This window comes from Falco rusticolus, chromosome 3 (genome assembly GCF_015220075.1).
Source record: "Falco rusticolus isolate bFalRus1 chromosome 3, bFalRus1.pri, whole genome shotgun sequence".
NCBI classification, from domain to species: Eukaryota; Metazoa; Chordata; class Aves; order Falconiformes; family Falconidae; genus Falco; species Falco rusticolus.
Window position 1 is genome coordinate 54,357,414 of NC_051189.1, and position 25,084 is coordinate 54,382,497.

Here is a 25,084-nt window from a genome sequence, read left to right on the forward strand (position 1 = left end):
TCCAGACCCTAGTCTCAGGAACTATATCTCTATCCACTACTTGCTACTGACAAGTATAAGTTGGAAACATGGGAAAAAAACTTTCAGAAAAGGACCCATCCTCCTCTGTCTGTGTTCTTTTCTCTTCAAAAAATATGACACACTGAAATGCACATCAACAAAAAAGACACTACACTGACAAAAGTTGGAACACAGAACAAAGATCTGGTTGAAACATATTTGCATTTGAAACCCTTGATGATGGTCTAGATTTATGCATCTAAATTACAATTAAATAATGTTAAGGTTGTGAGTAACTCACAAGAGCAAAGAAATGTGCAATTAAAGGGAAATATACCATATGTCCTTTGATATCTAGGCATATTGCAGTGCATTAAGAAAGTCATAAAAGAGACACCCTGTTGTGGTTATGTGTTCTGAGACATGTGGCACATTTCCATTGTAGCTATCTATTTCCCTGCTTGTATGCATCTGTGCCATTATTTAAACGTTGATTTTGAGTGTGATTTTCTCTTTGCACGGTAAAAAAAATGGAGCTGAGGACTCTTTTTTCAATGTTTCTTTACATCTGTTGTTGTTTCTGAAAGTGGAAGTCCAAAATTTTAAACATATGAATGAAAAATCATCACAAAAGGGAATAAATGGATTTAATTTAATCGTCAGACAAAATTAGGCAGAGATGGTTTTAGTTACTATGGATGAATGATCTCATATCTTCCTCTAAAAACTGATACAGCTGAATTTCAAACACTGTTCTCCTGCATTTCACGTGGAAATAGGAATGTACTAAAAAATTTGACATATTTAATTTGGACCATTTGGGGAAATACAATGGGAACTTATTCCTTTCATTTCAAGGTTACTCACATGTGGCATCCCGCAAGCCTATGTTTTTTTTCTTCTACTCGAAACAAACCTGAAAATGTGGGAGAATATGATAGAACTTTCAGATCTTAAAAGCAGTATTTATGCGGCTGACATCTAACCTGTATTGTCTCAAACTCTGTGATTACCAAGATTCCCCAGCGTGAAATGTTTTATAAATAGTGGTTGGGTAACCAGAGGATGAGAACAAGATAAGTTATACTTGTGGAAAGAGAAAAACATTTTGCGGAATTCCCAGAGTATTTCATGAGAACGTTTGCTCTCCAGCTGCTGAAGATGCCTGCAGCCTTAGACATTTTCAGACACCTCACCAGTTCTCTAGGGCCAAGTATATACTATACTTCTGCTAAAGAAAAAAGTCCTCATAATTCTATTTGCAACTGGCTAGATGGTTTCTCCTGATTACATGCTGATTTGGCCACATCTGTCTTGCATACTTCATTCCCAGGATTCTTTGCTGTCATTTGTAGTAACTAGAAAAAGCATCAAACTGGGCACAGAACTATTATACAGTTATTCTACGAGTTCACTCCAAGACCATACAGTAAGAACAATGCATCACCATGAAATGTATCAACTTGAGAAAAAACAGGTTTCTTCAACCCTTTTTTTGCTTTTGGTTTCCTCTAAGTATGATGGCAATGATGATAAAGTGTGTGGGAGACAGAAAAAAAACAACCTACTAGTAAAAAAATGGACCCAGATACCATGGTGATGAATGGTTAGAAACACAAATGGCCTAATGGATATGCTGGCATCACTCCTCCTCCTTAGCATGACCTACAGTGCAAGTACTGGGCCAGAGACATTTTCTGGAAAGGAGAGCAAGCCCGATTAGCATCACATCAGCTCAAGGTCCTATGTAATCTGAAGAGACAGGGCAGAAGCAGTGCCATTCTGGTAAAAGAGAGCATCGGGCCCAGGTGGCAGGCCCTTGGACAGGGGGATGCTGTAGGAAAGCAAGAACAGCTTGGAGCCAGCAGCCTGGGAACTGGTTGTCATGGGAAAAAAAGCATGGGGTGATGGGCAGTCACAGTAGATCCTAGCATAGCAGAGCCAGAAAGAGTAATCTTCATGAGGCTGGGGAAAGGAGCCAGCCTAGAAACAGTCTGAGGAGATGCCATGCCAGTAGGGAAGCAGCTGTACAAGTCACAGGGTGGCCATGGATGCCAGTGACAAATACAAGCTGTAACCAAAAGGGTCAGGGCTTGAGGGAAGAGCCGGGGACTTTAGCCAGCAACAGCTGAGAAAGAGAGCAAGCAATGCACCCAGTAAGGAGCAGGATTCACGTTTTGTGGTGCGGTGGTGTGTCACCAAGTAATGTGTCCCATCAGCCAGAGCAGCACACGCCCCTACCAACTGCAAGATCAGGTATCATTTTATAGAAGGCCGCAGCTTGGAAAGGAGACAGGACTCACAGCCTGTAGCGCGGTACTGAGAAGCACCCATGCTGAGCAGGTGATATGCCCTGAGGGGGGGGGGGGGGGCGGAAAGCAGGTTTAGAAAGATTTAGTTGGGGATTTTCAACGTTACTGTACCATTAGCATTCTTTAAAGCTCTCATCCTTGCAAAGAATAGTCTTAAGACTTTGCAAACGTGTACATGAGGATCGGTGGTGAAACCGTGGTGCCACCAGCGGCCGCACTGAAAAAAAACCCAGGTTGCTTTTAGCACTTTCAGCGTCTATAATTTATTTGAAGGGGCAGCAGTAACTCCTTCTCCTTGCTCCTCTTCACCCTCACGACAGGGAAACAGCGGCCGCCGAGGTCAGCCGGCAGAGCCGCCCCACGCCACCAGCGGGGGTCGGACGGCCGCTCCCCTTCAGCTTTTTTTCCTCACGCCGTCTTTCCGCCCACCTGCCGGCGCTGGCAGCGCGGCACCGCAGACGGCGAAAGCATCACGACGGTTTGCAGCGGGCCCGCCACCGCCAGCTCCCCTCACGGACAAGCCCCGTGTTGCCACGCCGAACCCCCGCGGCCCCGCCGGGGGAGCGCAGGCCGCCGCCGGGCCCTCCCGGCGCTTCGCGGAGGTGCCTCCCCCGCCCTGCGCACCCGCCGGAGCGCGCTGCCCGGCTGCAACCAACTGCGGCAGTGAGCAGAGGGGGGAGGAGAGCGCGCCGCGCGGCACAGCCAGAGCGCGTCCCCCGTAACGTGCGCACCACAGCGCTCCCATCCCCCCGCCGGCCGTACCACTTCGCTGCCCGTCCGGCTCTGAGGCGCGTTGGGCAGGAACGTACCAACGCCGCGAAGGGAAAGGGGTCGCCGAGAAGGACGCGTGATAAGGGAAGGTCGTGTTCAAACGGCGCAGCGCCGACTCTCGGTCCCGTTGTTTTGGCGGAGCGGTGGGAAGCGGCCGCGGCCTCATCGGGGCTCCCCCGCACCGCGGGAAAGGGGGAGGAGCCGCCGGTTCTCCTTAACCCTTCCCCGGCGGGACGGGGATGGGCCGTCCCGCAGGGCACCCGTCCCCGCCCCCCGCGCGCAACGTTCTTCCCGGATCGCTGCTGCCTCCCGCCGCTGCTGGTTCCGCGGGGCGCGTGAGCGGGCGGTGGGGGCGGACCCTCCTGGTAGCGGCCCGACATGTCGGTGGCGTTCGCGGCCCCGAGGCAGCGGGGGAAGGGCGAGATCACGCCGGCCGCCATCCAGAAGGTGAGGGGGAGAGGAGAGGGAGGAGGGTCCGGGCCCGGCCCCGGGGGCTGCAGCTGTTTCCTGCCGTCGGGCCGCGCGGGGAAGGGGTGGCGGCGCCCCGGAGGGCCCAGGCCCCGGCGGGGGGGTGCGGCCGGGTCGCGCTCGTCGCGCTCGGGACACGGCCTGGCGAGGGCGGCCGGCAGGGAGCTGCCTCTCTGCACTTCGGCAGTTGTTCGGGGGTCCCGGGGCCGGGCAGCGCCGTTCGCGTCGGGCCGCGGGGGTGGGGGCGGCCAGTGTCCCAGGGCTCCCCTCGCCCCGGCTGCACTGAGCGCTCCCGGGGCCGCGGCTGTGAATTAACCCCCAAGGACTCGGCCTGGCCCCGCGGGGAGACGGAGGAGACGAGTAACTCCGTGCTGTGAGGGGTGCCTGAAAGTCGGGCTTGAGTCGGGTTCTCGCTAAACCCTGTATGTGGGGCCCTGCCTCCGCAGGGTAAGCGGCGACTACAGCTCCCAGGCTCGGTCGGCCAAGTGGTAAGGCTCCCCCCCTAAACCTGAAATGTTTTTAAAGTAGAACGTTATGGTCGGAGCCAATGACAGCTGCTCCGGACGACTCCATTTAAGCTGTTGTGGGAGGGAGCAAGTTGACTCGCTGAAGCAATCCCAAGAAAAGCGTATGTAGGATTTCTGATTATCAACGGCAGAAGCAAAGGTGCATGTTCAGGTTCATTGGTAACTTGCTGGTGTTTAAAAACTTAACTGAAGATTTGCACTGTTATGAGGGTAAATAGCCATGAGTCAAAACAGATTTCAGGCTCCGTGTCTAGAAGCCTTTTGGGTAGATACAGCTAACCTGATTTAGTAGAGAATGCATCTCAACAAGGTAGGTGTTGCAGAGCCCCAAAGTTGTAATGGAGACCTATGGGGTACTGCAGCAGAAGTCAGTGCTTGAGAAGTGTAGGTGGAAAAATACATACCCACTGGGTGGAAAGCTGCCTAAAGTTAATCAGTGGAGACTTCAGGTCACTGGGGTACATATGGAGAATGCAGACAATTAAACTTTTCTAGTGCTATATATAGACAAGCCGTTAATTTGGTGGGGGTGTGCTGGCAAAATCCTAGTGTAGTTAAAGCTGAAGAATCCTTTGTAGCGTATGTAAGCTGTCAGAAGCCCTGGAGGTGTCTTCATCCACCTGGAAACCAAATTCTCTTTTGATGGTAGGTGTTTATAACTTGTTCAAAGAACTGTTTCAGTTTTCTATCAGTAGCTGCTCAATCAAATTTATATAAACCATCACCTGCAGCCCTGTTTAGGGGACAGTGGTATTCCTCCTTCTTTGCTTTTCTTTTGCCCATAGCGTTCCTTTCCTCCCACCCCCCAGAGGTCCAGCTTGCATGGTTACAGTGAAGAATGTAACCATGTAATTACCAGTTTCAAGGTCCACCTGTCTGCTAAGCCTGAAGTGTCTGCTGCCTTCCTTTGGAAGGTGGGAGACATTCTGAGGAGAACCTTGATTCAAGGCTTCCTATGCAAGTGCTGTATTAGACTTTGGTATCAAAGGTATTAGTTCATTTTTTCTTATGTGTTTCTGGTGAAAATGGCCACTGTGATTTTTATACAACTTCATGTCAATACGTGTGAAATGTGTTTGTGTAGCAGTGTGTTTGTGATCCTTTTCAGAGCACGCACCTACAGTTCTGCCTAGTTTCTGTGGCTAAGACAGTAACTCAGAATACTGCAGTTCTGCTTCTGTTTAGTGCTTAGTGACAGTGTTTCCAGATCCAGTAGTTTCAGCCAAAATAATTGCTCGGGGATTGTTCTAGTCAGTTCTGGTGAATTACTGGTTTGACTTCAGGAAGACTTGGCTGCTTGGCCATGGATAGGAGTCATGAGTGGACTGTGTGCTGTTCCTGGTTCTATACCCTTTTCACAGTAGAGACGGATTAGTCAGACTAAAATAATAATAAAAAAAAAAGTCACTGCTTTCCCCCCCACTCCTCTTTAGAATTTTAGTTTGGATTCCTAGGGAAATGAAGGTGATGCAATGACAAGGTTGGTGCTTTCTTTGTAGAAGCATGATGAACATTGTTGCTAGTCTCAGCCATATGTGGAAGAAGGAAAGAGCCTGTTTCAGAGGTGGTTAAGATCCTATTAGTTTTGTGAAATTCAGCAGCTGGGTAAAGGGATCTAAACTAGTTTTCCACTGAGAGGAAGAAGAGAGGTAAATCAATGCAGAATTTTCCATTTGGCAGCAAATTTTCCATTTAGTTCAGTTGACTTGGGTAACTTTGCTGGTAGCTCAGGTTAGCTGTGGTTCTGCTGCCTCCTGTGTGATCAGAGTGTTGGAAGAGTGGTTAAAAAAACACAAGTGTGGGGGATATGCAGCTCAAGGAAACCAGGCTTTATTTTTTTTCCTGTTTATGGAGTTTGGAACACCTTGAATTTGTGAGCATTTTGTAGAAAGCCATGAAATGTGCTTTTCCCTGTGATTTTAAGGCTACTTCCTCTTTTGTCGGAATATTAATTGACATATCTATTTTGCCCGTTATACAGAATATTTATAAAATGCAGTTTAATTAGAGGTTCTTGATGTAAATATGGCCTAGCTTTCCAGTGCATTTCCTTAAAACAAACCTGTCTGGTAAGCTTAGCTTCTATCAATAACAATCTCAATGCCTTTTACTATTAAATTTATGAATAGTTGCAGGCTTTAGAAGGGGAAGGGAAACTTGGGTCATAAATTTTTAAGTAAAATTTTTGGTAGAGATCAAATGAAGAAATGCAAAACTTTCAAAACTTCCTAAGACCTTGGCGCAGAACAAGCGTAGGTATTTGGGAGGCTTCATGAATGTGGCTTTAATAGTGATATGAAACCCTTAAACAGAAAGCTGTAAAACTAGTTGGAGGGGGGAAACGGGAGCAGAAGAATGTTCCGTGAATAACTGGTTAAAGTAGAACCTTCTGGAATACTGCCACTCTTTTGTTGTTGTTTTTTAAAAACTCTGAGAAGAGGAGCAAGACTCAAACTTACCTTCAGTTTCTTTCCACAGAGAACATGAAACTTACTCCAAACTTCTTTATCGTTTCAGATGCTGGATGAAAATAACCATCTTATTCAGTGTATAATGGACTATCAGAACAAAGGAAAGACGTCTGAATGCTCTCAGTAAGACATTAATCCAAATCTACTGTGGACTGGGTGAATTTCCATCTAGAGCACCTGGTTTAGCTTATCTTGTAGGAGAACTGTGCTGTGAAGAACAGAAAAGTGTTGCTACAGATACTGCACTTACAGTTTATGGTTTTTTTTCTTTGCCATATGACTATCACTTCTGTCACTGAAATGGTACAATTTGCCTACTGTAAGGTGATACCATGATGATGACACTTGTAAAAATAGAGACTGTATAACCAACATTTTTTCCTCTGCATCATGATTATACCTTGGGAAAGAGGTAGTTTTCTTCTCACACCTTTCAAAATCATGTAGGAGTGGACCTTTCTTCTTTCTGACAGCATGTTTGAAAACTATCTGCTTGCCACTTGCCCAGGAACAAACAGGCTTGTTCTAAAAGTTTGGCTTGCCAGAATATCCCATGTGGACTTCCTGTCTGGTGGGGTCTCTGAAGAGTGATCAGAGTGATCCAAGAACTGTGGAAGGAGTGAAGTATTAAGGAGTATTATCTTCTCGTTACTCTTTTCTGGCATGTGATGATCATGGTACACTTGTAACCAGACAAATACGGAGTCACGTGGCAGATGGGACATCACAGTATGGCTCAAGTCCCTTGCTAAGAGAGCTGGTAGTATGGGAGGGGGAGGAGGGTCAAAAATAGCAGGTATTCTTGCTTTAGGGTATGCATTTATGGTAGGATAGTTACTCTATTAAGCTCTTTACAAGCCTGTAGTTATGTATTCATAATCTGTTCCTGCTTTCAAGGTTATCTTTGTGACTGTGGGCTAGGTGTTGAGACTCTGGAATGTGGTTCTGTAGCAGACAAACCATTCCATAGCAAACTTCCAAAGCTCAGGGTCTTGGTTAAATGTTTACACTGTTTTGGGTCACAATTCACATGTATTTATGGTATTTTGTATTTGGGGACACAATAGAAGGAGCTCTCTTTCCCTAGTGTTTGTGATGGAAATTACACCAGCCAGCCACACATGCTCTGTATGTCTTTTGGGGCAGGAAGTGAAATAGGGGAGAACAGTGTTGCGCAGCTTTAGATTTGTCGTAGCAAGACAGAAGTTGTACAGAAGATAAAGGCACAGATTTGATGGACACATGGGGAAAGATTGGGTAATAGGTAAGTGTGAGGGGGAAAAGGCTTAGGATTCCTAATAATGGCACTCTTCTAAGCCTCTTGAATCTTGTTTTATATAAGTAACTTTCTTTACATGTGTAGAATTAAACTGAATTGTGATGTTACTGTATTTGTGACTGAAGATCTGTTTCGCTTTTGTTTATCTTGATAGATACCAGCAGATGCTGCATACGAACTTGGTTTACCTAGCCACAATAGCTGACTCCAACCAGAACATGCAGTCCCTACTACCAGCAGTAAGTAGCAAATAGTGGAAAAATAGGGAATAGATGTCATTTGGGTTTCTGTAGGGGGGGGAAAAACCCCCAGAACCAAACAAGTGTTTGAGGTAACAACCAAACATTTAGACTCTGATGTACTGTATGGTGAATACATGATGCAGTGTCTGTTCATGCTGTATTTGGAGTAATCTCACTGCTTAGGTTTTGCTCAAAATCTGACTTGTCTAACTAAAAACTGTTATTCTGAATTAAATGTGCACTGTACAGATCATCTGGCCTGCCTCATAGATAATCTTAGATTTATTTTTTTGTTCTCAGCTGAGATCTCTAGTGGTGTGGCTCTTAGCTGCTACAGCAGTACTCTGTTTTTCCTCTTGTTAGTGAAAGGTGGGAGTGTGGGAGATTTAAAACTTGTTAATTTTTTTTTCTGGAATATCATCCATTCTTTTGCTTCTGGAATGAAGTTGGATAAATCTTTGCCTGCTTTTCTGTGCTTTATCTGAGTCTCATTCTCTTCCTCTCGTCTGTATTGGAAAGCACCCTTTTTTAAGGTGTATAATAATAATAATAGGCAAGAAATAAGGTTGCACAGGCTTAACTTGAAATACTGCATTTCTTGGGTAATAATAGCTATCTTTTAAAAAATCTGGGAGTTTTCTGAACCTGTATTCCTGAATTCTGTATTTTAGAAGATGCCTCAAATTTTCCCCCCTTTTCTGTTGTTTATGGAGCAGTAAGGAAAGATACAACAAATGTTAAAAATAGCCTGCTGTCTGTTTGCTTTTTCTGTTAATCAGAAATCTTGGGGAGTTCATTGTGAGTAACACTAGGAAGTTCTTTGTTTTTTGGTAATAAGATTTTCTTGAATTGATACAGTCTTGATTAATTTCTGTAATATGAAGCTAAGAAGAATGTCCATAAAACAGCCATTCCTAGATACTAGTTTTCACCAACTGAAATTGAATTACTTTTTCTTTGGTCTCTGGAGAAGAGTTCTCCAATCATTACTACTAGCAAAGCATCCTTTCAAGTTGGTATCTAGAGGACTATAGAAGCAGTGCTTCATTATGTCCAACCTGTTGTGCCTGTAGAGCTTCTCTTTTTATAAATCCATTCTTGTAGCTGAGGGGGAGGGAGAGGAACCTTTAAGAGAACTGTGTGTATTACTCAACTAATACGTTTTTGGAGGCTTAATTCATATCCTGGTTCTGATGACAACTGGAGATGAATTTGGCCTTATCCTAGACCCTGGTGAAAAGCCCCGTTCTTAAAGTTGAACGTGGTGACATTCTCTTGTTAAAAGGGAGATAGGGTTGGGAAAGACTTTCAGATCGGGACTGGAGTGCGTTTCTGATCTTGAATGTAAGCAATATTCCACAGTAGTGAGAACATGGCATACTGTGGTTTTGTTTGCGGGTGAGGAGGGAGTCCCCTTTGGGCAACTGAGGTGGGGAATAAAAAGGTAACCTTGTTTTTTCTTAAAAAATAATATAAAAGATGAAATTTAGGTGTTCAGTCTTACCTAAGTGTAGGTATCAAAGCTGACCTACCAAGTAAAATCTTTGAAGATTTGCCTGAAATCTGGTAACACAATCAGATAAAATTACTTTTTATTGTGGTTTTTAGAAAAAGATTCTTCAAATTCTGTTTTCCTAACAAATTCTAGCCAGAATAATTTGGAAACATGACCTACTGCTTTTTTCAGTGCAAGATAAACTACTTCAGACTTCCTTTACTGGCTTTCTGTTTAAGAACTGAGGAGGCTCAAGTTGACTTGGAAGTATTATGTTTCTGTTCACCATGCTTTGGTGTCAGCTGTTGAACAGACCTGGTAAATTCAAGGGTTGTGGGTGGCAACAGTTAAATATGGAGCAAGATACTGTGTATGCAAACATCTATTAATTGTAATAGTAAATTACACCAATTATGATATTGCAGTAGTTTCCCACATAACTTAGGAGGGCTTGAATCTGGATAGCTTCTTTTTTGTTTAAATTTTACCTTGTTTTTATTTTAACTGGGTAGTTACACTCTTGAGAAATGTCACAAATTAAAGCACTTTATAACAAGTAATAGTTATGTGATAAAATGAGGCTGAAAAAAAAATACTGCTGTTAAGATAGCATTCACACTGAAAAAAAGAGCTAAATGATCAGGTTCATTGTAGTTCTTGGTATAAGCTAAAATGACTTGAACCTCATAATAACTTTGATGTATCCTCTCACAATACTCCTGAGACTTAGTGCTTCATGTTGGGGAAAAATGCTTGTAGTCACCTTTTGTGCCTCTGTCCACATCTCGTACAATGTGCTGTTCTAATCAAATGACTGCACATCCTTTCTGAAAGTATGGTATTACCTGCAGAGAACAAGATAAATCTCATACTAAAAAAAAGTATAGTGAACCAACAGCGTAGAAGCATTTCTCTGCACTATAAAGGGGACCTGAAAGTAAGGAAAAGATGAAGCAAACATTGCAAGGTGCGGGCGAAGAGAACTAATGAGACTTGGAAACTCCAGTGTCTTAACAAAGGTCCTGTTACTGAGGAGTGTATAGAGTATTAAAGTATGATTTCTGGAGTAAGACACCTTCCTTCACAGAAGACAAAAGAAGTGCAAGGTTAATGGCCTTGAGTCAACCAGTCTTTTCTCAGTCACGTGAACAGCAGCATTATTAAGGGCAGGGCTATTTTGAAGTGTCTTTCCAGCTGGATGAGAGTGGCGGCTAAGTCCACGTGTGAAGTCGATGTGGCTTTTTGCTGCCTTTTTCCAGATTATGACAGGTACTCTTTCTTGAACAGCAATTGAAAGTCTGTTTGTCTGTTTACTACCACCATATGGGATAAGCTAGCTTCCCAAAAAGGGCTTGTACAGTGAGGAACACAACACTGTTGCATTCTTTTGATTTTCATTGGTGCTGCTTTTGAGAGAGGCAAGAGCAAAGTGTTAGTTGCCTTGAACTTGAGGTAAGATGCAAGTAAAGTTTGTTACTGGGACTTCCAAGAGAACCTCCAAAAAACTAGTAGTGAAGTATTGTGTGCTTGTGTTTCTAACATGGTAAATCTCAAAGTACAGAACAGCTATCTTTTCCTCCCAGACTTTCGTTTATTTGTTTTTTTTTCTGAGAGATAGTGTTTTAGTGGCATTAAAAAGTCATTGCAAACTACTGAATATAACTCACCCCCCCTTTTCTACTGGGACACTTTCCTTCCCCTGTATGTCTTAATTTTGCTATGTATTTATCAGAAAACAACCCATAACTATCACTGTTGGGAGAAGTAGAGGGCAACTTTTTTGTCCTGCACTGCAGTGTTACCATTTTGGCACTAGTTTTGTAACAGGCAAATACTAAGGTCTGGAACATTTGTTTTCTTTTTCTTAAACACAGAAAAAGTGATGTGTTTTTCCCAGATTTTTTATTACATAATGCAACTTGCCTTCTGCCAGCATGCAGAGCACTTGTTTTCAGTGTGCATGTCAAAAAGGTGACGAAAATTAATGCTAGTGATTATTACTCACTTCTATAATGTACCAGTTTGCTTTTATATTGAAAGTGCCAGTTTCTTCCGGTAGCAAGCTAAACTCTGTATGTTTCTTGGAAGTGACTTCCAAGAAAACTTACTGTATCTGAATTGTAGAAAAATGTACACATTGCATTAAATTTTCTTAAGTTTGTAATATTGAAAAGGTTATTAAGTTTATTAATTAAAAGTGATTTTTTTTTCCTTGCGTGAGATACTTCTCTCAAAACTATTGCTTTTTTGTAGGGCTTGTGAAATCCCTTAATATGTGCTGTTCCCAAACTTGTCACACAGACTAGCACAGAGTTCGTGCCATTTTAATTACAAACCACGTCTATGTAAAGTGGCGATTGCCTTTTTATGAACACCCAACATCAACAAACACTGAAATGCTGGTTACTTCCAAAGAAACTGCTTCAAGAGCCAGAACCATTAAACATTATTACTAGCACGCAACTAAAACTTTTCTTGTCCTTACTAGGAGAAAGGGTTTTGTTTTGTTTTGGGGTGGTTTTTTTAAGTTGTGGAGTTGGGGTGGCTAAATAGGAGTCTTCAATGCAAGAATGGTTTTAATCAATCGGTGGAAAGTCTCATAGGGTCTTAGATACACTTCAGTATTTTTCAAAGGGATAATGTTCAATCTATCGTTTTAATGCACTTGGAATGTGATTAGTTTGTAGAAACAATTCAGAGTCTTATGAACTGAACAGTGTACTCTGATTTTAGTAGCCTTAATTTTGAACATAAGTTGTCTGAAATATGTATGTAAATTGAATTATCTTGATATTGGTTTTCTTGAAAAAGAACCAAAATGGAATCCAGATAAGAAAAATATGGCTCAGCTTTAATAGCTTAAAGTAAAATTTGCAAATAAAATTCCTTTTACTGAAGATAAGAGGAATCCTAAGGTAATAAAATTCTTACCCAGTTATGTACCAAATGCCTGGCAAAGTCTGATACCTGTGGTAGTATAGGAGAAAGTCTGTTCATGTTATCTGCTTTGCTGCTGATCACAGCTGGCATCGGTCTTTAAACCTCTGGCTTAATTCTGTATATTGAATGTTAGTGTGTTGATTAAATTAGTTTTAAAGCAGATATTATTCTGCATTAGCCTTTCAGAACACAGGTCCATGCCAAATTCAAGTTCAGCTATTTGTAAACTGAACTAATAGAAAACAGCAGAAGAATGGTTGAGTGTTTCCTGTCAAGAGGCAAGTGAGCTATTAGTCACAAGTGGAGCTTGGATTTTGAAGAATAATTGCTCCGATTAAATGTTTGTTGAACAGTTTTCAAATATCACGATTTCTAAAAAGTTTTACAAAGAGAAACATTAGGTAGCAGATGTTTTGAGAAAGGGAGGAAAGATGTTGCATTTATACCTACTATATGCAAGTACACTCCAAGGAACTTGCCTGCTGCTCTTTAAATGAGAGGCAAGTAGAGCCACAGTGGTTGAGATGGGTAAAAGAAATTAAGCTTCACATCCCTGTACTGTTACTAGAAACTGTCAAGTTAGTGCAAATCCATAACTGAAAAAAGGTAATCTATTTGTGCTTATATCCTCCCTGAACTACATAATTTCTGATATTATTCCTTCCTCCAACCCTTTGTACTCTACCTTTTGTATTTGTTGTGTTGATTCTGCATAGTGAAAAATATTTCCTGTGTTTTGTGAGCAAGAAACCCATGGGGTAAGCCTCCTTTGGTAATAGTCTCTAGCCCCTAGTTAGTTAGGCTTTGTCATTAAAGAGCAGGGAGTGTGGGACATCTAGGTTCATGTTGTAGTACCATATTACTCTTAAGAATTCAGTGTTACCACTGTTGGCGATCTCAGAGACTCAGCACTTTGAACAAAATGGGAAATAAGACTTCTCCTGAAGTTGTACAGTATTATGGATCTGTTTGAGATGAGATTTAATTCTTTATTGCTGTTCAGTAGCCTAGTTCTTAGGTATGACTGCAATAACCAGTCATAAAAGCAATGCATTATGATCTAGCTGTGTAAGTGCTTACAGAGAGGTCTAGTGTGCCTGTATCACTTAATTGTCTTTTGCTCCAAGGCCAGCATGTGATCATCTGTATCTGTTTTCTTTCTTTGAGGCTTTTCGCGATACTTGACTTCTGATCTCTCAGTGAATAAACTGTCTACATGTTCATTGTACGTAAAAATGTGGTTATGGGATATTAACCAGAAGAGAGCTAGTTTTATGAATAGCTACTCAGATTTTTATGGGGGTTTTTTTGGGTGGAGCATGAAAAAGCATATTCATTGCCTATATCAGGAAGCTGAAAAACTATTCATTATGGGGAGGAAATACTGTAAAATTGTCAGTAGTACAAGCTTTTTAGAAGACTTAAAGGCAAAGCAACCAGATTTGCAATGATTTAAGTTTTGTGGGTTGCTTCTCCCCTAGCCTATTTGTTGAATCTTTGTAACAACAGCAGTCCTTGCATCGATACGTTTCTTTTGGGGCTAACAGTGTCATCCCGCTTTAGCAAAAGAAAATTGAGTGTGTGCTGCCTTTTTAAAAGAACTTTCAGGTTGTGTAGCATCAATTTATCCATGTATGCTATGGTTTCATAATAAAAATTGCTTTTCCAGGTTGTTTGCTTTGCTCCAGAGAGGCTTTTAAAAGTTGGAAAGAAGTTTGGCAGTTGTTTGACAAGATTTCCCTTGGATAGTAATGATTATGCTGACATAACCAGAGCTGTACTCTCATCAGCTGCAGTTCTGTTGTGTGATGTTTTAAAGTTACTGTATGATGAAACAGTTGGGAGAATCAGTCCAGATTAATTAGGTGGAATGGGGAATATTTTCATTCTGGATTAGTTCAGATTAACTGCAGGGCTATGTAAATGGCTGTGTTAGCACAACTGAAAGGGGGTACTGTTGGGAAGTGGAGAGCTGCTGGAGGCACCTTTACTCAGCCAGAAATTCCACAAAAAAAACAACCAATCCAAAAACCAAACTCAACACCCCCAATCCCACTCGAACCAAAACAACACCCCACCTCCTCACCCTGAATATAGGAATTTAAGTTGTTAGCATGTTGGAGTGAGTTTACGGACCAGTAGTGTACTCCACTTTAAATAAGAGGATCACTTTAACTTCCGTAAGCTACTTTGCATGTATTGCTAATCAGGTGTGTCCACATGGGGAGCTAGTGCACTGTACACAAAAAAAACCTACTTATTTGTGGCTGATTTAGAAATTAGTCAAAATAGCAGCCAGTTTGAATTAGGACTATGCTCTAAAGTATAATTCTTTCATACTTGAAGATGTGATTTGCTTCTCTGTAATACAGTATCTGCACAATAAATACCTATTTCGACCCTAGGCAGTTTGCTGAGAGCTGTACCAGGCAGTCTGGTAATGTAGATGCCGGGTCCCTCAGCCTGTATGGTTTTGCTGTTTCCCCAGTGAAATGCTCTCAGGGTTCTGCGGGATTCTTTTGCTTTAATTGAGTTTAGATAAGGCTGCCTAGCTGGATTAGAGATAAAACTTTTCTCTTGGGTTGCTAAGTGCACGCAAAACCTGTAAATACTGGACCAGACATTAAACCATCTTAAAAGCCAAAGAGGTAGGAGGTAAACAGCTGTGAACAGAAAGCTCATGCTTTTGAGGACAGACACAAACTGCGTTTTATGAGGGAGTTATGGACTACCTCTGAAGTTGTCTAGTTTCTATAGCTTGGTGTTCCCCAAGGTAATATCTGCAGTTAATGTATTCCTAGTCATTCAAAATAAAATCATCTGAATTTGTATCAGATTATTTAACTTTTGATTTAAATGATTTCTAGGTGCATTGAGAGTTCTGTGTAACTATTTTTTAAGTATTAGAAGAGCTATTGCTATGTGGACATTAAGTATTTTAGGGTGAAATTTTCTGGTTGTTAAAATGATGCTAAAAGGTATTTTTACAGTGAAGTATTTTTAATACGGCGATATATGCAGTTTGAAACAACTAAATATTCCAATTTCCTCTTTCAAAAAAGCGTTCAAGTATTATGCACTATTTTAACATTTTGTTCAAATGTGAAGTCAGAGTTTCTCAGACTTTTGAAGATACTGATGTAAGTCGAGATTTAGAAACTGGTTGCCATTCTAAATTTAGAATTCCTTACTGCTAGTGTAACAACTGGTACTCCCAACAGTGAGAGAACAATGAGATTTGTAATTAACTTCACTATTTAGACATGCTTGTAAATGCTTTTCACATAAAAATCTTCTCTACTCCCAAATATTACTCTTGCTGAGACTTTATGTAGGTTCTTTATTTTTTTCATTTAAGATACTCTCAGTGCTAGAATACCCTGCACCTTGTAGAAGAAAAGTTGTAACCCAATTAAATAAACCTCTCTTCTTTCAAATCTCAAAAACGTGTTCCCTTATGATCTTATTTCCCAGTCTGACACCTCAGTAAGTACTCTGCAGGTGCCATCACCAGCTATCAGCAGAGTACTGCTCTCTGAGACTGGGACAGGTGCTGTGCTATTAGCGATGTGATATTAGCAGGGCAGGGTACCTCCTGGGATGGGATATTTTGCTTTGCAGAAAATTATATTTGAGAACTGAAAACAAAGATAATTGATTAAATACTGAGTTAAAAGCCTTCTGATCTTTCTAAGAGAAGCTCTATGTTTGTGTTCCACATAGCTTCTAATTGTTACTCTGAGAGAATTTAAAGAAAATTGTATTTTTAATAGTCTACAGTAAATATCTATTGCTATTTGTATTGATTAGCAATACTGTGTTTTCATGTGTTTTAACAGTATTTTCTGTCTCTTTCATTTTGTTGATGATTGAGTTGGTATTCCACCTCAGTTTTTATAACAATAAATGTTCCATAAACAGATCTTTCAACTTGCTGTTGATGGTAAGAAAAATATGACAGGGCAGGGAAGAGATGATAGATGAAAGTGTACAATTCCACCATGGCATCTTTTGTTGTTTGCTGTCTTACATTTGATCCAAATTACTGTTTCAAAGAAAACCCTCTAAAAAATAATGCAGTTTGTCTATTGTTTTAAGTGTATGCTTTCAAATAAATTTTGGGTTTAGCAGGATTTTTTTTTTTCTGAAAGTTGTCAGTTAAAATTTAGTGGGCTCTTTGGTTACAACTGCAATCAGTTTCAGTCTTCTTCCAGTTCGGATTTCTAGAGTTGGACAAAATAGCTTATAGTTTGTTTATTTTCATGCTCTGATAAATTTTAAATGCTCATAGCAGCTATAAATTGTAATCTGTGTGTTTGGGGAAGTGAGCCAAAAATTAGTGTTTAGCAAGTGAAGCTCTGTCTTAACATTTTCCATTTCTTTAATGGACTTTTTACTGATAGTAAAATATTTAACACTTTCTACCTTATAATTGGAATAAAATGAGCAGTGATTTTAATTTCTTTCTTTTCTGTGACTTATCTAGCAAAAGGGGGGAAGCAGCCTTTCCTTTGGTTCTGTTAACCTAACTACATTTGGATGTCATGGAGTTTCTTTATCTTTTTTTTTTCTTTTAGTATTTGGCTTTTGAATACTGCATGGTCATTCTGTATTTCGAAAGGTCTTTATCATGCGTAGTGCATATTACTGGCCATAGTCAATATTGTTAACCTCTGTAAAAGAACAAAAAAGATTAAGTGGCCCAGTGGGGTTTCGTTTTTAGTTTGGTTTGTTGATTTTTTTATATAAATTTTTTTAAATTAAAAAAAGATGTAAGAGAAGTTTCACCTGTGAAAGCCTGGATGATTCTGATAGAAATAGAGAAGTTGCCATTTTAAAACAATCTTTTTCTTGTTTTCTTCTGTCTGTGGCCAGTAGAAAAATATTCTGGAGGAATTTCATTGGGCAATAATTATATCTGCAGGAGACTCTTTTTTCTTTTTAATACTGTCAGGTAGTGGTTGGTTTATGATCCTGACATGAAGGCTTGTAACACACATTTAAAATATCCTTTATAATATAACAGTTTCAATTGCATGTATGTATGTGTAATTGTCTCTGAATTTTATTTAAACTTTGTTCTAGTGTCTCGTATTGATGAATTCCTCAGGTTTATGTGATTTATGTGGTGTCTTGTATGTTTAATGTTATTCCTCAATTTATTCACTCTTCTGGGATTTTCGTTGTTGTTAAACCATAAATTGAATGATCTACTTTTTGTATGTATCGTACATTAAATTATATTTCTGCCATGTCCTCTTATTCTTTCCTTTCAACTTGTTCAAGTGATAACACTCAAATCTTTCATCACTGATCGCCTGTCTTTGGAATCCTTCTGCTTCTACGGTATCCTTCTGTGATTGCTTTCCTCAAACTGAACTTGTATCATTAACACAAATGCCATGGCCTTTTTTTGGTGCATATTATACCTCAATTCTGGTACATCAAGTACTGAAGATAATCAGAAAGTGAACACAGGTGTTATTAATAGGTTTTATGTATTTTTTAATTTTTTTTTTCCACCAAACTGTGTGGGAGCGGTCAATTTTTTTTTCCTGAATTAGTTACAATAGGAATTTCCCTTTTCTGAAGAGTTGTCCAAAATTCAGTGTAATTGCCCTGTATCTATCCATGTTGAATTTCACCTGGCACCATTCTACTTCTTCTTTCATCCACAGTCTTCAGTAATTAGTTTTGCAACATCTTCAGATGTTGACGTTTACTAACAAATATTTTCAGGGGACCTCTACTATCTTTCTTTATTCTTTGAACTTCCTGTCAGGTTATTACTTATTTCTTTACTAAGGGCAGTTTCTGATCCGTGAAAATGTGTACACCTCAACAACTCTTGTATTAAATATGCAGCTAAGTGGTTTTAACACATTTTTGAAATTTTCTAATAGATTAGAAAGAGATGACTTCCATATATTGACACTTTACTAACTCATCTTTATTTTTATCATCCTTGGCATTTTATAATTCTGTTAATTATTTTCATCAGTTTACTTGTAGCTTGGGGATCAAGGCTCACAGGTTTATGATTCCTAGAATTGGTCCTGCTACTTTTTTATAAAAAGAGGTACAGTGTTCGCTTAACTTCTATCATCTTAGGGGTAGTTTCTTTTAATGAAAGACTGAATTTTTTAGCAGCTTGGACTGACTTGCATTATTTTCAAGAATCTGAAATGGGTTCATACAGGTCTTTGGGCTGTTTCCATATCCAGAAGGTCCTCTTGATAAACTACTTCCCAGTAGTACCTCTTTGGTTGTTTTTAATTACTCTTTCAGTTCTCCCAATTCCCTTTGGTTTGTGAAGTCTCTTGGAGGTTTTTATATCCAATGAGAATTCTGTAATCCTTTTTTTTTTTTTTTTTTTCTCTGTATTCCTTGAACACTTGTGCTCTCAAATCTGGTTTTGGATCACTGTGGTGTTTGTCTTAATGTTAAACAACAGCTGTTTTGAAAACTTCCAGAATAAATTTCAGAGTTGGAATATATAGTTTTGTCCCAAATAAACTTCGGATGTTTGTTCATCCATCGTTACGTGTGTAAGGGCATGCCCACGTTTGTGCAGTAACAGCTGCAGGATAGCTGAAACCTAGGTATGATCTAATTTTTTTTTAGTACTTTATAGTATTTTTCATTATCAGCATGTTGTGGGAACATTTGATTTACTAATGATTTATACTTGAAATCTAAGAAGTTCATTTAAATTCTGAAAATATTCCAACTTGGATGGTTTTTGGCTTTGCTCTCTGCTGAGGGGGGCTGTTACGTTCTGAGCTCTAGCTGCTCATGTGGAGGTACCAAGTATGTTGGTTTGCTGCTATTCCAAAACATACTTGCTAAATAAAAATTAAGAAGTCTCCGATTTCTTTTTTGGTTTGTTTCTCCATATAGCAGTTTTAGATAACTTGTTAGGTGCAAAAGTAGGATGACAGTGAGCTTTTGAAGGTGAAAGGAAGGAAGAGATTGAAGTGGCCTTCCTTTGGTTGCTCGCTGGTTGAGGAAGATGAAACAAAATGGTGCAGCATTTTGCTCACACTGTTCAGGGAGTGGAACTGCCTTCACTCTTACCTTTTCTGCTTTCTGCCACTTCTGCTATAGGATGAGGAAGAAACTTACTTATAAAACGTCATTTTCTTCATTGTGGAGGAATAAAAGGAATTTAGTAAGAGAAGTAGCCTACTTGCTTGTATGTTCCTTCATCTTCCTTTTCTCCTGCTGAAAAAAAGCCTTCACTGATTTCTTGAGGACATCTTAAAAATGTTGCAGGGAAAAATAACTGCTTGAGGTATTTGAAGAAACATTGAGAAAATAAATTAGTACTGTTCTTACCCTACCTCTGGCAAGTGAATACGGGTGTCTCTGTGTCACCCTGATGTTGATATCTCCAAGGCCAAGAAGGGGTCCTGCCTTACAGTAGAAAAGCGTAATGCTTTCCAAATGATTGTATTATGTCTTGTCTTGTGAACCTCCTGATGAGTATGTGTAGGTGGTATAAGGGGGGCTGGGCTAGATGGGAACTTAGAACCAAGGGTGCAGACCCTTTCTATGAAGAGAAATGTTGAAAAATATACACACAATTGTCTCACAGAAGGGGTTTTGCGTGGATAGTTACGGTGTTTTAGAGGGTCCTCAAAAGCCAGAGACTTAGGTGTTCACACTCAGAGATGATTTTTTTTTTTTATTCCCCTGAATAAGCTGAGGTGTGTGAGGAGGATCGTACAGTCTTGCAGGTGTTTTTTGGTAGTAAAACAAAGCTGGCTACTAGCTATTTCTGCATCTCCTTACATTGCTGTGAGTAGAAAAATTCCCCCTTGTGTTTATTGTTTTTCTTGCTCTCCCTCTCTGAACTCTCAAGGTTATTCAGTTATTTTCCTCACAATTTCATTAGGAAATTTGCCAAAAACATCCTTTCTAGGCAGCTGTCTCTGGACCTTTGGAGGCCAGCACTAATGTGCTTCCAGTCTGTAGGGGGTGTTTGGCATGAAATTACGAACTAGGCCTTCAGTGCTTGGGGGGAGAGAGGGGAAGAGGTCGCAAACGTTTTACCACACCCAGGTGCAAATTTTTGCTAGTCTGTGAGCATTCAGAGGCTTTAATCTCATGTTGTACCTGTGGTGTCCTGGTGCAAGGTCTGTTAACAGCAACAAATTGTTCATGTGAGACAGTTACAAAGAAGAGTTATTTTTCTGCTCGACAAATGTTGCTTTGAAGGAAAGCTTTTGAGTCTGTAGGAGGGAGTGACTCCAGCAATCATAAACTGTTCAGATGTAATTTTTTAATGAGGCATTGATTTGTATTTTTGTTTATTTTAAAGCGGTGCTTGAAGGTGCTGTGGTGTTGTCTGCATGTCATACTTAATGTAAAATGGATTGAAATAATTCAATCTTTTGCCAAAATTAATATTGGGAGGGATTAAACGTATCGGAACGAGCAAGAAATGCATTTCAGTGCTTTCTTTCATACCATGCTGAACAATATAGGCAACTGCTGTACCATATGTACATATAATATATTTGTCAGACTAACTGCTTCTCATGTTTGACTAAACTGTCTCCTTTCAGCCACCCACACAGAATATGCCTATGGGTCCGGGAGGGATGAGTCAGAGCGGCCCTCCCCCACCTCCACGCTCACACAACATGTCTTCAGATGGTATGGTAGGTGGGGGCCCTCCTGCACCACACATGCAGAACCAGATGAACGGCCAGATGCCTGGTAAGTTTTTCTCCTCTAAGACATTAACACCAGCGTTGCCTGGCAACTGAAACGACATGGGGGCTCAAGGGATACTAGATTGTTGATGACAAAACTGCTTTGAATGCCCCCGAGTACAAGCTCTCTTAGAGTTTGTTAGCTACAGAGCTACGTGACCTGTATTCAGTGTTTATCAGGCTGCCCTTGGGCTTTGATGTAGCTGACACACAGCATTCCTCTGATGAACAGAACTGGCTAAATTTAGTCTGTTTGAAACTGTGCAGTACAGCTGGCTTTAGAAAGCTTATTGGGAAAAGGTATTGGCCTGTGGCTGAGTGAACACAAATCCTTCCATAAAAAGATAATGTGAAATCATTGTAGCTAAATAATTAGATAATAATAAAATAGATACATCTTAAAGAGTGTGTTTCGAATGTGGGTAAATTTTTTTTTTTAAAAGTTGCTTTTATACAGAGTCATCCAGCTTCTGCTAATCCTGTGTTCTTTATTATTGAAGATGTGTTGAATCGTAAGGGATTTGTGAAGAAATGGCCTCCAGTTTATTGTTCTAGGTGTAAATTTTAAGTCAGTTTTTATGCCATACTGTTTTGTTTCTGACTTCCCAAGCACTTTTCTTTTTATTGCAAAGCAGTGAAACAAGATGATAAAAATTCCACCTTGTATCTACCGGTACTGGCTTTGAGGTAACTATTCCCTTTAGCAGTCAGATCAGAATGGAGTAGGCCCTGGAAAAGCTTGCTTCTTTATATAGAGGCTGTTTTCCGGAATTTCCACTCATAAAGTCATACTGCCTATTTCATGTGAATTGGTTTTCAGCTTAAAATTGCATTCCCAGGATTGCCTTTGTTCAGGACCCCTTCATTTTTTTTTTTGTATGGAGGAACCTTTCATACGAAAGCTCTTCAAGGTATTGATTCTTCCAAGAAAGAAAACTGCTGTCAAAAGGTCTTTGAAAACTCATCTCTTGGTGGTCACAAGCTCCATGACGGCAAACACATTAAATAGCTATGTGAGACTTAATATGAAGTAAAAAATACAATGCTTGCTGTAGTCCGTAATTTCTGTGCAGATCTTGATAAAATGGACCTGATAGTGATGGTTTTTTCTGAGAATAATAGCTGAATAGCCTCCAGAGGCCATGTGTAAGAAGTGTAATGAAAGACCTAGAGAAGAAGTTAGTTTCATCATACATGTTGGTCATGGTCTGCATTTGGAGTGGAAGGAGCAAATATGCTGCTCCCTAAGCAGGGCAGAGCTATTCTGGTTGTGGAGTCCTTGTATCCATTTAAGATTCATCAGCTCCCAGGGAGACTAGCACTGCCTCTCAAATCAGTCTTTTTGACCCTCTAGTGTAATCATATTATTGTTATTATAATGATCTTTTCCAAGGAGAAGGATTACTGAGTCACAATGTGAGCATAATAACTTCACTGCCGAGCCATGGGAGAGAAAAGTCACTCCTTAAACATACATATTTTGTAATTAGATAGAATAAGAAAAGAGCTCTTATGAAAATACATGAAAGGTAAATAGGTTTGTTTTGGTATTCACCTCAACAGATACTTAAATACAGTTTCCAGCTAAGCTTTAATTTAGCCTTTTTTCCAACATACTCCATTTTTCGAATGTCTGTTCCTTTCCTTCTCTGTTTAAGGTTGTCTCTGAGGATGTAAAGATAAACAGATTGGGATGAGGGCATCTCTAATATCAGAAAGGCATGCTAAAATCCTTCTGTAGTTAGGTGTTGGAAAAGGAGGAGCAGAATCATCTTGTTAAGTGGATAGTTGAATGATATTTTTTGAAGTGTTTGCTAGTTTGCCTGTATATGAGCCTTTCTGTATTTCATAGACATGTACTTGTAATAATTTCTACAGCGTATGCATTTGCTTTCTGTTTATACAGCACTTATTCCCTAAGTTACATAGGTGCTTTGTAATAGAAGACAGATACAAAACCTTAAGTATCTGAAGAGATGAGCTGTCCAAAAAGAATAAAGTTAGTAATGTGCAGAGAATCCAGGGTTGACAATCTGGAATTGACCAACCTGGAAGAAGTAAAATCCAGGCTCAAAAATAGCAGCTAAGAATTTCTGGAAGGCTTTATCTGAGTAGGGACTTGCACAGGCCAGAGTATGGGTGGAAGGGTTGATGGGAGTATTAAAATAACTGCCTAGTGATGGTCAGAGCGTGAGTTGTTTTAAACTTCTGCCATAGAGCTGTCATGTTACCTGAAGGGCAAAGGGTGATTTTTCTTGTACTTGTGTTCTTGGTTAGTAAAGGATCTCAGGTGCTGCTGAGACCCTTAATTGCATCCCCTGACAAACAAGTGTCTCTGTTCTCTTACTGCGGAAGACAGTCATGACAGACCTCTTTCAGCCTATGGTGGAATTGAATGTTATCTGTACCTGTGACAGATAATGGTTTTTACCTGAAAAAATTACTGACTGGAGAGTTACATTGACTGGGAATTCATGTGATGCAAAGTAAAGGGTGGTTCTGGATTTGGAAGGATATGAACTGGGTGTGCTGGTGGCAACTTGTCTTCCTGATTTCTTGAACTTGTTTTACCATATGTAAAAAGGCAAAAGGTGAGACTAGCTGTAGGGTTCTTTGACCTTTGTCCTGGCACTGGTAGGTGACCTTTCTGAATAACAAGTGCTTGTGTATTACCAGCAAGTTCTCTCAAAGTCATCTTTCCTTCCTGCAAGTGTAGTCTCAGATGCACTTAGGCTGGCTTACAGCTTCTCAGAGCTAAGATACTATCTATAAGTGGTTAAGAGGAAAAAGGAGTTCTGTTTATAGTGAAGATAGATACTTATTCCACTAACTTTATTATACCACCAAATCTAATAATCTAATTAGTACAGCATTTAAAGCAGTTATTTTAATGGCAGATAGGCATTTCATCTTTCATTTGTATTCTGTTCTTTCCATTTCATTTATCCATATGTAAAAAAACCACAAACAAACCAACTGTTGTGTCCTTATGTGCAGGAGAACCCTGTAAAATATTCTGGTAAACTATAAAAAAAATAATTTGTGAAGTGTGTTCTTACTATTTTTCATTTGCAAGGTTTTTTGGTACTGTGGTCTTGTCTTCTAGCTTCTCAGTATCAAACTACCTGATTTTGAGTCCGGCACATATTCATGCCTGACACTTTGTGTCTGGTTTTTTTTGAGTGCTTTCTCTTGTTTTGGTGCTACCCGAGACATGAAGTTTAAACCAACCTTTTCAAGAATGTGGTCTGTTTTTTGCAACTCCTGTCTTACAATGATTTTTGGATTCCCCGTTTTGCTTCTTACATTATCAGGTTTTAAAAACTTACTCCACTGTGTGCTTGGCTAGCTCTCTGAAATCTATTATTAAATTTCTTCCTTTAAACAGAAAGGGATGAAACCACTCCTAGACCCTGACTTTCTGGTACTAACCTTTTGTATTCCTTCCTTTTCTTAGAAAAGAAATTAAGAAAGTAGTCTTCTAGCAGTTGCTTGGCACTACAGTCTGGAGATTCACCTTAGTTTTACTTAACACACTGGTGATTGATCTCATGACTAGAGATGATCTCACTTTTCTGGAATTGAGCTGTCTCCACATTCTCACTGACAAAGAGTTAGGCAGTGTTGAATTGAAGATGGGACAGTATAGGCATCTATAGTTCTCTGTTGTGATCATAATCCTGTTAACTGAGTGTTTGGGGTTTTTTTCCTGTATTTGTTATGCAGTCTCTGCTCACCTTTTTTGCAGGAACAGTGAACTGCATGTATGATACCTTTTTCAGCTTGATAAAATAAGCTGATGTGTTCATTTCAGTAAAGTGTCTTGAAAAGGATGAGATGATAAACATATCCTTGAACT

At 40.1% G+C, this 25,084-nt stretch overlaps 1 protein-coding gene across 6 annotated transcripts in view; it reads left to right on the plus strand.

Annotated features, from left to right (window-relative positions):
* Positions 1-2,295: 2,295 nt before the first annotated feature.
* The window catches only part of SS18 (SS18 subunit of BAF chromatin remodeling complex), a 43,550-nt gene continuing 20,761 nt past the window's right edge, over positions 2,296-25,084 (plus strand). For 3 of the 6 annotated variants that reach the window (XM_037379989.1, XM_037379991.1, XM_037379994.1), the window contains exons 1-4: positions 3,357-3,530; positions 6,596-6,672; positions 7,983-8,067; positions 21,076-21,229. In XM_037379989.1, the coding sequence (XP_037235886.1) occupies positions 3,462-3,530; positions 6,596-6,672; positions 7,983-8,067; positions 21,076-21,229 (385 nt within the window). In that variant the 5' untranslated portion in view covers positions 3,357-3,461. Of the gene's footprint in view, positions 2,344-3,356; positions 3,531-6,595; positions 6,673-7,170; positions 7,279-7,982; positions 8,068-21,075; positions 21,230-25,084 lie in introns of those variants that run through there. The other 3 variants (XM_037379988.1, XM_037379990.1, XM_037379993.1) reach the window with 3 other exon arrangements.